The sequence below is a fragment of the Anneissia japonica genome, unplaced genomic scaffold (genome assembly GCF_011630105.1).
Source record: "Anneissia japonica isolate Jap-2015-1 unplaced genomic scaffold, ASM1163010v1 scaffold199_len4679917_cov187, whole genome shotgun sequence".
Lineage (NCBI taxonomy): Eukaryota > Metazoa > Echinodermata > Crinoidea > Comatulida > Comatulidae > Anneissia > Anneissia japonica.
The window spans coordinates 1265689-1279607 of record NW_022686322.1 but is presented as its reverse complement, the minus strand read 5'-3'; the positions used below and the strand labels follow the sequence as shown (position 1 = coordinate 1279607).

General features: G+C 31.9%; 1 protein-coding gene across 1 annotated transcript in view; it reads left to right on the top strand.

Annotated features, from left to right (window-relative positions):
* Positions 1-13919, top strand: part of LOC117115179 (presequence protease, mitochondrial-like) — a 57026-nt gene that overhangs the window by 9340 nt on the left and 33767 nt on the right. Inside the window, exons 8-10 of the mRNA XM_033258889.1 lie at positions 5247-5373; positions 10507-10595; positions 10934-11062. Coding sequence (XP_033114780.1) covers positions 5247-5373; positions 10507-10595; positions 10934-11062 — 345 coding nt within the window. The remainder of the gene's footprint in view (positions 1-5246; positions 5374-10506; positions 10596-10933; positions 11063-13919) is intronic.

Sequence of the window (13919 nt, the reverse complement as noted above, 5' to 3'; positions counted from 1 at the left end):
CTAACTACGACTAAATCAAGTCCTAGTTGTAGTTCAGCTGAAGACGACTGGCAAGCAACAACTATCAAACTAACCAATAAAAAGAGCTAATTTTAATAGCAGACAAAATTTTAGAGATCCGGTAATGCGGAAGAATATTAAACTGCCGTCTGTCTTTCAAAAACATATTTCCTCATAATTCATAATTGCCCATTATTCGCCTAACTAATATTATATACTATTAACTGTATTAGTCGTTAAACATCAAATGACAGAGAATTTGAACTGTCACTAAAAATTTGCTTTCTTTAGAGAACTATTATAGCTGAAGTCATGCGAGGGCGGCGCCATCTTTGTTGTTACAGTAAATCTACGTGACCGCAACGCGAGAGGATTTCGTGCAAATCTGTTGCATGTGGCTTGCAAAACATGCTAATTTCGCCCTTTGGAAGCTAAACGTAATGTCCCTTTTCTAGAACACAGTGGAGATACATCAGACCTACTTATACAATCGTTTTTATTCATTTAACTTTATCGTAAATTACAAAAAGCACGTTTTCATTGGGGTAAATATTTCAAGTCGGCGATTTAGCCCAACCCTAGGCTGACTAAAAAAAATCGGCCTGCGGAGGCATAATTTTAGGCGAGGTTCGCGTCATTTAGTCGTAGTGCTAGTCAAAGTTTGTTTTAAGAATACGAAATGACGTAATTTTTAAGTTTTAGCTCGAACTACGACTAAAGTTTGTTTTAAGAATACCGGGGTTACTTTCAATAAAATAACTGCAGAAAGAAGGGAACACTAAAATAATCAATATGTTTACAGTACATTTTAAACTAACAATTTTCTACCAGGAGGTTAGGCCTAACTAATAGCACCTAATAAACTTCATCAAGCACAATCAATTTATTCATCTTCATCATGTCATGAAGAGCTGCAAGCAAGCAGTCACTGCAATTAGCAGTTTGATTATAATTTATGGCCTAAATACGTATAAAACACGGTGACTGACTTATAAAGCAGTTATTTTCAAGTTATTTCATACCGTGTAGAAGCCCCAGTGAGTACTGAGCAATGCCCTTGTCCATTCTAGTTGTTTCTTTTAAACATTTAAAAGGCATATTATTTTAATGGGTTTTTTTTTTTACATGTTCTGCTCAGTGGGGAGGGGGGGGGAGATGGCCTGGTTTAAACAGTGTTACCCCAGTGTTCTAAATCTAACCAAAACAGAAGAAGCTGTTGCCTTTCATTGATTGATAGTATAGAAAAAACCTGCATTTTCTTGGATCCCCTGTCATGTCATAGAATATTAAAAGACTGATAAAAATTTGATTAATAATTATTCTCATTTTAAAAATTAAATTATAAAGTACACATGTCATTTTTTTAAATTCAAAATAAATACGGTATAATACATAAAATTTTTTTAATGTTAGAATTTTAAATCTCATATAGAGCATCATGAATTTGCCTCCATGTGCTTCATATCACTAAAATCTGTCCATTAATGATAGGTAGTGATAGGATAGTAGTATTAATACTGTAGTTACTAGTATGGTCATGGTAGTTAGTACTGTAGTACTATGATGAGATAAGAGAACAGCTCATAAATCCAGGCTTTCATCTAAGCCTGAAAAAAAAAAAAAAATTCACAAATTTAATATACAAATGTCTTCCTGAAGTTTAACTTTAAATATGAGGCGACAAGTAGATATTAAGATATCCATGTAATGTTCTATATATAGAATTCTAAATATAAATTTTATTTAAAATAGCTTCATGTAATAGAAGAATGAACGTTAAAACTCAATAAACCTAGATCAGAATAAAGATCGTGAAAGTGCAAGTGCACACACTATCATAGAATCATAGTTAAAAAAATTGATATTTGTTTGTTTATTCATCCATCCATCCATCCATCATGCTCATTCAATCTTCCTTCCTTTGAGTTGAGTAACCTTTTTGTACTAATCATAACACTGCTTTTCTGAAGGCTTCTACACAATAGTAATGCCAAATACTTTTATAACCCATAGTATTTGTAATCCAAAACTTAATTATTACAAACACAGCTTCAATATTATTTCACTGTCATTGCCAACACCTAGATATGGAAATCTTCATATGAGATTATCTGAGTAGTGATTTACAAATCTAATAATATCTATAAAATTGAGTGTAGTAAATTTGTAATAACTGTCCAGCTGCCACCTGGGCCCTAAACACTTACAAGGGTAATAATGAAACAACAAAATTCCAGTCATTTTTGTTCTCTCGGAACTAAACTAATATCTATTTGTACTATGAAAATGACAATAAATTGAATGAATGATGAAACCTAGGCATATTCTAGAGTGAAAGAGAAATTATGGTGTTGGTCAGTTAGGGACTATACAGCATAGTCTAGACTGTTGTGAGTTGGGAGTTTTCAAATTGGGACATGTCCAAGATATTTTATTTAATCTAAAAAGGTATTATTGCATAGTCATCTGCAGTCAGTAGTTGGATCTAATTCAAATTATCTTGTCCTTGACTTTGATCATTCTAACAATAGCAGTAACAGTTTCTGTTAATTATTATTATTTTCACATCCTATATTTTTTATTCTCCATCGTAAATATTTATCTGGGTCATGGTTAATAAAGCACATACTATTTATATATTTATGAATATTTGACAGAAAACAAATAAAGAAGTTGTCAAATAGGATACTTACAACCCAACACAAAAGTGGGTATTACTACGTGATCTCAATTTACATGTACTGTAGTATAGGCATATTGTATTTTAAATAGTAGTATAATACAATATGTCTGTGTACTATGAACATTCTTTTAAATCGTAGGTACAAATTTACATTTACATTTTTGTTTTGAGTTAAACATTTGTATTGCTCACTGTGTAAGTAAATTATGTAGCTTTGAATTGAGTGTTTAAACTAGAACCTGTTTCCATACCAATGCCAATTAGCAGATATATTAATTACTATTCTCTGATTTTCTTAAGAAAAAAGTACTTGTGAAATATAATCTGTATTATAAATCAATCATGACATCTTTAACTTAATTCCCAATGTTATTTTCCTATCTCAAACTGTGCACTAATTTTGCATTAGTGCACAGTTTTCTAAACTTTTTTGTGTACAAAAGGTCAAAACGACTAGGCCAATGTATCGCGCACCACTATGAATATTCTAGGCTGGTGTTTTTACACGCACCTATTTAGCATTACAATGAACTTTTCATGCATTAATCTAACCTTTGTATAATAATTACCACTAGCGTATGGTGCTATACTGTACTAATGGCTGACTATTTAGAATGTGGTTGTATGTGTGTAAATGAGTTGCATCATAAAAATGAAAATAATTCTGCACAAATGATATAAAACAGCAATGATATAAAATTTCAGTAGACATTAGGAAAGATGAGATACAAATCCTCAGGTATCTATAAAAGAATGAAAATTATACAATGGTCCATAAAATCTGTTTATTTATCATGTTCATTATTCTGCCGACTAGGACACAACTCGTATTATTTCATATTAAGTTCAAGAGGTAATGAATCCGATGAAATTAAAATCTTATAATTCCAGTGAAGTTTCACATCTTGCTTCAAAAAAAGTACTTTAAATCCCTGTAGGTTGCCTTATGAGCAATATCGATGGATAGATTACTACCAATTTGAGTTTACCATGTCCTTCTTCACCTTGTTAAAGTTTATGTTGCACTTTTCGGCACATTTTGAGTTCACAATATTGACATGGTTTCCAACGGTGGAAAAGTCATTCCTGTCACTAGGACACATTGAAATATCATGTGCCCTTTCCAGGTGCAAATTTGACTATCATGCCTAAAGTAATCATCCTATTTTACTTCATTATTTTCTTTTCCTTTGTCTTTTTTTAAAACTGATCATCTGATGTTTAGTGGAAACATAAAATCATCATAAAAAAGACCAAAACAAATTTTTTTTGAAGGCCTTGGATATACAGAATGAAAGCTAGGCTTTTGTGATGATTTTCCTGTACTTAAAATGATACATGAATGCCATACCTTCATCGTCATCTCTTACCTGAATAGGACCATAATCAACAACTGAGAATATATAAACATTCATCTACGATTTATCTAAATCCTACGCATTACAATGGCGTGTCACTAAACTTGGATGAACCAGTGAAAGCACAAATCCAGTTGGGATTACTACGTCAATAGCACGCAAAATATTTGTAATTTCGGAAGTGGGATATTAGGTATCCGAGTATACTAAACCATTGTCTTAAGTTGGTAAGCTTCCCTTGAAATTATCTAAAAGAAGCGTTGATTTTGTGTTGTCAAATGCTTCTTACTTATCATTTATTTATTTAAACTTTATTTATAAAGTGTAACCCTTTCAGCTGACCCCGAAGGCCAGTTGATGTTCAGGGGCCATCTTTAAAACTTCAATAAAATACATACATACAATAATTCAAACGAAGGCCTATAAAACTGTACACCAACAAGACAAAAATAATTGTCAAGATAGCATTATTATATATAAGCATGTAATAATAATAATATTAATATCAATAATAATACAATATAGTACTGCATTGAATTTCGTTAGGACGGTGTGTCTTCCGTAAAGCTGCATTCTGGGTAATATTCTACATGTATAAATTAAAACAAATTATAAATTCTAATTGTTTTGTTAACATGGTCATTTGGTCATTCTTTCCTTGACCAACAGTCTTAATATCTAAGTCTGTTAACTTTATATACTTCTATAATTATCCTTTCTGTGTAACCTTATATAGTTTTGACATGCGTATACATTTCAGAAACAGATGCCAAGTCCAAATTCATTGCAGATCATTCATGCATATATATATGTTGCAATAAATTCTGTGTTGGATTCCCTATTGAAACCTTTGAAAATCATGTATCTCTTGAAATTCCCTCCCCCTTTCAGGTGAAGTAGCATCACCTTACTAGGTACCTCTCGTGTTAAATCGCATATCTGTACAAGCTCCCCCTACCTTTGATTATTATTTTATTTTATGTTTTTGTTTGACAGGACATTAGGAATAGAATGAAAAAATTAAAATTTTTATTTATTGGACTTCAACAAAATATAGCGTAGTTCAGTCATGAGCTGATGTCATAATAAAAGTAATCCAGCAATGACTGAAAATACGAACATGCTGAGCAATTGGCTTAACGACTATGATGACAGCCTTTAATAGATCAGCTTTATTAAATTTTTTTTTTTTTACATTTTTTTAGGTTTTATACATATGGGAATCGTCCATTGGAGGAAAGCCTACAACAGATTGATACACAAGTATTAAGGAGGTTTGGAAAGATCCAGCCGGATACAGTGGTTCCGGATGAAGCAAGATGGACTGAACCGGTAAGATACTAATCTGGTTTCAGATAATGTTAATAGTAGTGACGATAATGAAAACGAAGATGATTCCAAGGTTGAGTGAAATAATGTTAGCAGTGACTCGAATGTTAAATGGATTATGACCATTTTATGGTGATATTTGTCAACTCATCTATGCTAATTATGTAATTGTATTTAATTATGTAATTATAGTTGTGAAATATGTTTTCCCAGAACTCAGAACCAGATGATGGTAAGGGTAATTTAAAAAAAGAGCATCAATATAATATCCAAGTTTAATCCTCCATCAGTTGATATTCAAGCTAAATTTAGATGCCTGTAGTCAAATTCAAAAATTCAAAAATACCTTTATTGGCAAGCACAGTATACAATGATATAAAATAAAGTCATAAATTTAAAATACATTTAAAGAAAATTTATAGGATTAATTAACAATTTGATATTTATTTACATGAAAAAGGATTTTATTATTTATAAAAATATAAAAATATGCAGATTTACACACGCAATTAAATCACATTCAAAACACAAACAAAACACATTAAACATCACAAAAAAGAAAAATCACACAAAAAAAAAAAACAAATGTACAAAACAAACACACAAATCATTATCACATAAATCATTATGTGTTAATGATTAGTACATTGCAAACATGAGAAACCAGCCATCTTCCAGTGACCATGTGTTTTCTCACTTTGCGACTCCACCATGCATGGTTTTCCTAGATCATATAAATACAAAAATGATGGTGGCAGCAGACATATGCTGTCATCACACTTAATAACTTAACTTCTTAAATTTAAAAACCAACAATACAAACATTAATACAATAAAAACATTAAGTTATTTCTAAATTTCTATCTAATTTAAGTTCCAGAAAATGAAAAAAAAAAATAATGAAATGTAGAATTGTACAAACTGACATAGGTTTGCTCGAAAATATGTATGCAAAGATTTTCAAGTCCATTTAATAGAAGTGTTCGTATCTGACCCATATAAAGGCAACATAAATAGATCTAGATATTTTTTTGTAAATAAATTCATAATTTAGTGAAAAATTTAGTAGTTTTGATAAATGCTAATTTCATTTTTATAGTTTTTTCTTAGCTTTCTATTTCAAACTAATTCTCATTTTTATATTAATGTTATCTTTTTGTGCTTTTATTTAATTGTTTTTAGCTTCTACTTTTTGTAAAGTGACTGTGCTTTTTCTTTTTTTTTTTTTTTGTTACAATAGTTAAAAAAAAATGTTTTGCATCACAAACAAAAGCTCTTTATCTAGTATGCTAATTTAACAAATCCATTACAGAATTTGTGAAGGCTGATAAAATATCACTAATAATTGAGGTATCATTTGGTACCCAAGGACAAGGCCAGGTTTACCTTCAGTATTTGAAGCATTAAATATATTCCATGTTTCAAAATCAGCCTAAAGATCAAGGTAATGTTTGCAAAGTGGAGAGTTACACTTCACTGATAATGTAGCATTTTATATGTAAAGAAAAGTGTTTAATTTCTTCAATGTGACTACTTCAGCACCATTTAGATGTTCTGCTATTAAGGAGGGAATGCATACATGATATTAGTTTTAATGTTAAAGTTGTACTGTGAGTTTGTTATTGGTAAGTTTTGTTTGCCCATTCTACTTTGTATCTCTTTTTAAACATAAATTGTGCTAAAATTTAATTTAAGTGCTAAAAAAAGAACATTAAATGTAGATTTAAACTTGTTCATATTCAACTTGGAAATTTGGATTTAAACAATGATGCCTTGAAACAACCTCTGAAGCATTTTGGGTCAATAATTTCTTTTACTTTCCTTTTTTTTTATTTTCCAAAAGGGGCCTCCGCCACTCTCCTCCCAAATCTGCCACTAGGTTTTGACCCTTCAGAACAGACGCAAAGTAGCTTCAGTTGTAACAAAATGCAAATGCATACGAACATTATCATTAAACTCGCCTCTCTCATGAAAGAGTTATTTGAGGAGCTAACCCCAGTATTGTTAAAACAAACTTTAGTCGTAGTTCGAGCTAAAACTTAAAAAATACGTCATTTCGTATTCTTAAAATGAACGTCGACAAAAATATACCTCCTCAGGCCGATTTTTTTAGTCAGCCTAAGGTCAGGCTAAATCACCGACTTACATATTTACCTCACTAAAAATTAGCTTCCAAAAGGTGAAATTAACATGTTTTGCTAGCTAAATGCAAACCTGATTTGCATGAAATCCCTTTGCATTGCGGTCACGTAGCTTCACTGTAACAACAACAAACATGGCGCCGCCCTTGCCTGACCTCAACCATAATAGTTCTCCAAAGAAAGCAAATTTTCAGTGACAGTTCAAATTCTCTATCGTTAGATGTAAACAACTAATATACTTATTATTATATAATATTAGTTAGGCGAATAATGATCTATTATGAATTATGAGGAAATATGTTTTTGAAAGACAGACGGCAGTTTAATATTCTTCCGCTTTACTGGATCTCTAAAATTTTGTCTGCTATTACAATTAGCTCTTTTCATTGGTTAGTTTGGTAGTTGTTGCTTGCCAGCCGTCACTAAATGAAGTTCTGGTTTGAAGTTCAACTAAAGTTCATTTTAAGAATACGGGCGTAAATGCTTACACCTGGATTCAAGCATCGACTTCAGACTGGGTCCACAACTGTAAGAGGCAGGAACCAGTATTACTACAGCTCAATTATGAAATAAAATTTTATTAATTTTGTGGGTTTTTGATTATATAATGTAGTTTAATGTAGTTAGATTTATATAGCGGTTTATACCGAAGTCTCAAAGTGTTTAGGTGTGGACAAGCTTGTGCAGGAACATCCTTCTCCTCTAAGGGTCTCTTTGTGCCTGAGCTACCCAGTAAACTGATGCCAGCTTCTCTCGTTGGTCCACGGCACATGCTCTATGGAACGTTATACCAGAGTAACCTCCTAATCATCTCAATAGATGTAATGGGTTTTTAAAGCCCTGCTTCTCAACCTTTTTTAGGCGGCAACCAACTTTCAGAATACACATTCTGTGTCGACCAAAGGCATGTACATTATTGTCATACCAAAGTGATATTGTCATATTATGTGTTGATTACTTAGACCCCAGGGACTACAAGCCATCAAACTGAGCTAAGTCAAACACAATGTAGCAGTGAAAAATCGTTCCAAATTTTATTTAGTGTACTTAGCAAAATACACAAGACTTGATATTTTGTGCTGAATGTTCAAGTTTATAATGTTATGGAGGAATGACTGCTTCGAAATAGAGGGGGCCCTGGGAAGGACTTAAAAATAGGTTGTGAATACCACCTCAGCCCCTATAGTTGGGGCTGAGGTAAGAAAATTTATGATTACGGCACCTCTAGATGGCCAGAATTTGCACTCTTGGACTTAAATTTGAATATTTTTTTTCCCTTCATTTTTTAGAATAAAAAAAAAATTAGATGGAAGGTGGCGGCTGGGTCCCCATTGAATCCGCCACTTTGGAGAACATTTGCTGCGCTCATAATTTTGAAATGTTAAAAACAATGACGAATTTTCCACTTGGAAATCCACTTGGTCGAACTAACTCAAACAGCAAAGCAATTAATCATTTTAAACATTTGGTTTATTAACTGGTACGTCTTGTTAATGTGAGGTATATTCCTGCCTAATTTTTATTGCCTTCCTTGAAGAGATTGGTGATAGTGCAACCATTAAAAGTTGATTCTAGGTTTTGAGTTGACAATAATTTCCAGCTCTCTTAAGTTGGTTCCTTTGTAGGACCAGTCGCTATGCAGAAGTATTTTCCACTATGCTTTGAGATGTGCTTTATACCAAATTAATTTTTTTTTTTGAAAGTCAGAAGCAATCTCGCAACCCTCGGAAATGTATTGGCAACCCAAAATTGGGTCTCGAAGCAGGGCTTTAAAGTACACATGAGCCTAAACTTTATAGTCCTAAAGAAAAGACTTGTTCTTCCACCGATGTTATACCTATAGGTTACAGCGCCCCTGCCTTAACTGCTTGGCTGTTCGACTTGCTTAGAATATTGTTGAGCTGAAATCACTATACAAGGTGACTATCACATACAGCAAGGAGCTTTAAGTAAATATAAGGCCATTTGTAATTTTCCTAAGTCATTATTGTCAAATTCTGAATTGCTCTGCCAGACTCCACGCCCTTAATTAATTAAAGGAAGTGATATTGATGGGCCAATTAAAAGTAGATATATATGTCCATTTGTAATTGTAATTTTTCTACGTCGTCGTATTCCTTCAAATTGCTGAACCAGACTCCATAGGCATAATTTAGTGAAGAAAGTGCACTTGTATTTAGAGATGTTGCCATAAAATTATCAAGGTTTTTGGTTATATCTTTATTATATGAAATTAATTGGTATTTTTGAATAGTAAGTTGGTAGTGACCATGAGGTTTAGGTTCAATGAAATTATAACGCCCACATATATCTGAATATCTTACTTTTTATAGATTTTTATTTAATTATTTCCTGTTTTTCTTGATTTTATGCATTTTTCAGTGACCATTTTATTGATCTTTTCATAATTAAAGCATAATTTCCATTCTTTTACATATTTTAAAATATAATTTTATGTTAAATGTATTCTACTAACACAGCAAAAAGACTTCTTTATTCAAAAAGCATTTATTCTATCTTCTGCATTACTTTTTGTTTGCCACCATTTCTTTGCAAGAGTCCGACAATTTTCTACATCATTTTTTAAATAAAATTGATGATTTGACTTAAGCCATAATATTTCAAATGTGTCCTCTAATATGTTCACAAAAACAATAGTGACAATATAATTCAATTTCAGCAAGGTTTCATTAACACAAAATAAAATGATTTTACAGAACTATAGTAATAATAAACATTTTATTTAATTACTGAAACACTTGTTCACCTATATATATTGTATGTGATTTTTGTTAGTTTATTCTTCTTTTTTCCACCATGCCTTACCTCATTTTTTGTCAATTCTCTGAATAATAATAAAGTACATTTTCTTGGTACAGATTCATCCGTATAAATGCCAAGCTTGTTAGTTGCGTTCAATGATTTTTAAGCATGTCTTAATGAGTAAAATAAACCCAGAAAACCTACTTATCCCAACACTTTTGCTTTATTGTAGAGAGAAGCAGAGGTTTACTGTACTCTTGACCCCATGGCAGCTGATCCAACGAAACAAACGACAGTTAATGTTAGTTATCTCTTAGGCAGGTAAGGATGATGATGATAGCGGTGTTTATTGATAATGTAGTGTTAATGTTGGAAAATGATGGGTGAATGAGCTTACGCAAGAGTCAACGTCCACCCATGCTTAGTTTAAGGAGCAGGATTTTTTATATGCTAGATTAATAATAACAGAAATTTGAACCGTGCGCTTCCCCAAAGGATACAAGGCGATTAGCTTTTTTTTTTTTTTTTTTTTTTTTTTTTTTTTTTTTTTTTTTTTTTGTAAAAGAATATCACATAGAAGCCATACATAGTGTGATATATAAAACAAATAATTTATGAATATTGATGAATGAGAATAAATATATTTAATTTCTTTATAGAATTACAGATCCGTTTGAGTCATTTACTGCCAGTGTTTTAGGAACCCTACTGGTATCTGGTCCAACGTCTCCTTTTTATAAAGCCTTGCTAGAAGCAAATATTGGCTCTGACTATTCACCTGTGGTGGGGTAAGTTCCTGCATACAAGTTCTTAAAAGTTTTGTCACAGTGTAGTAATAATAATTAATTGTATTGCATTGATTTTATATATATGATTAAAAGTACTACAGACGGTATACCTTGACTTTATTGGATTCAGTGTAAAAAGACTTTTTGGTGGGGTCCTTCTGGTGGTGAATTTAGCAGTACGAAATGAGAAATTACTTTACTTGAGAGATATTGGAGCAAGGTGTGGATTTGTACAGGAGTGGGTCACTGAAAGGAAACTTTCACTAGTTCTCAAGGAACATCATAATTCAAAAGGACCTATCTATGGCTTAAAATATATGAGACCATTTAAAATCACATTTCAATGCGAGAGCTATGACACTCTTCTAGTCTTAAGAATTTGGGTTAAAATCTCTAAAAAGTATATTTAAATTGCCTCAATTCAGAAGGAAGGCTATGACATGCTTCAAAATCCCAAGTGGCAATAATTAACGTTAGCAAAATCATGTCAGTAATTTTGCTTGTTGGGATATCCTAAGTTTCTACCCACTGCATTGAGTCCCTTTAACAGTCTATCTTACTCGCCTGGAACTGTGACAGGAAAGGACCTGTCTGACCCCCTCGAAAAAATAACATATTCCCGGATGCATTATCGACAGGAAACTCGGGCTAAGCACTGTGAGAACTACTAATCAATTTTAGCAAAAAATGCAAGTTTTAGTTCCTTTAAAGTATATCAGTTTTAAGTAGCCAAATGACCTTTAAGTTGATCGAATTTAGACTTTATTCTTCATTCTAGATTTATGTGTTGAATTTAGTTAAAAAATATTTAATTATTTAAGTCAGTAGACCATCCAATATAGAGACTGCGATGGAGAGTATGTTTAAAGTCCAGGATTAAATAGGGCTCACATTAAATTATTATGCAGTTATGCGGGACAGTGACTAATTTCCAGATGTTGAACATCTTTATTTAAAGTGAATCATGCTTTAATTCTAGACTCTATGTCTTTACCAATCATTAAAAATAATAAACAAACGCAAGTTTTTCCTTTATGTGGTTTCGTTTTAACGTTGTCTTAATATGATTTTCAGGTAGAAATCGAAGTTTACGTTGAATCTCAGTCCATTGAGCAATTTCTTGTAATTGTTAAGATTGTTTTAACCCTCTCAATAGATAATTTATAGTGTTATCAGTGAGATATCATCCTCACAGGAGTGATGCTAAGTTGTGTTACTGAACAGGTTCGATTACAATTGTTCAGTAAAGGTTAATAGACCTATTCAACTTTATTTTCACTTTCAATAGTAAATTGTATTTCAATAAATATTCTGTGGCTATATCTAATACAGGTGAATTGGCATGTGAACAATTCAAATGAACTATACCTTGTGGAAAGAAAACAATAATATGAAAATACCATTAATAATTATTATATTTATTAACGTCAGTGCTAAAATTGATATTGTTGTATATTGAGTATTTGAGGAATTCATATGAAATGCTAGCGTAACGATTTGTGTCTAAACGTACCTTACAGTGATTAATACGAGAATTGTTTTGGGAATCTGCTGCCTGCTGTTAATGATTATTTTAAACAAAATTTTATTTTTGGCCTACCACCCACAGCCATTATAGAAATTTAAATTTCGTTTTTCATGCCCACGACATGTTATCTTCCCAATAAGAAAAACTTTACTTCTGCTTCGCAATTAAATATATATAAAGTATATAAATAATGTTTCAAATGCTGCATCACAATCTTACTACGATATTGTGGAAAGGTGACCTATACCTCACATACTATCATTTTCTTATTCATCGTTAAAATTTAATTCCCATGCTCTCATCTGCTTAGATGCTTTCGGAAGAAGCATTTGCTAAATGAGAACTGTAATTACACTCTTTTCTATTAAGATCACAAGGTATAAAAAGAGATTCTTACTTTATTTTGTATACTGTATTCCAGCACAGCCATAATTACTGACTTAATTTGATATGATAAATGCTACTACTACACCAATAAATCTGGAAGAGTACATAGCGATATAAATCTGGACTGTATTGGCAGTCACATTAGTGACCTTCAGCATTCTGTTTCTTTGCCAACTGAGCTAAATTGCCTTCGCTGGCAAACACAGCACAGTACTTTCTTTGCTCAAGGAGCCTGGACCGATATTTTCCACATGCACAGAGTCTACAAATATCTATAATTCCAACAAAAATTAAAAACTTGTCAATGGCTTGGCATTTGCAAAAGACGATAATGGAAAAATTTGGAAATTGCAAAGGTAGTACCTAAATTAATCTGTGTATATTGTTGTTGAATTGTTCTGAACCACAGAATCTAAACATCATATGTTGTGTCAACTCACAGTTATGACAAATCCTAGTTCCATTGATCGATCTTCTAATTAACCATTAAATCTAAATTTCTCCCAATCCTATGATTAAATGATTCATGCATTCTATGCAACTCAAATCTGCAGTCAAAAGTATTATTGCTCTCTAGTGATTGATAGATCGGTTGCCATGGTAACAACTTTAACTCAACCTAAAAATTAATTCAAGATTCTGTATCTTTCTTTTAAAAAGAAAACTAACTAAAAGAAAACTAACTAACACTTCCAACAAGAGTACCAAATAATTACAGGTGGATAGATCACCTTTGTTGGATGTTGGGAGATTATTATTTTAGAATATGTACATAAGGCCAAGTAAAAAAAAAAACATGTTTCGCGTCCCCGCCCGCATCGTTTTTTTCGCCCGCCTTGATTTTTTTATTTTTGGAAAATTCATGAAAATAAAGAAAAAATATATCGAAAATTTAGAATTAAATGTTGGAAAATAAATACCCTAGCCTAAAATAGTGCAATA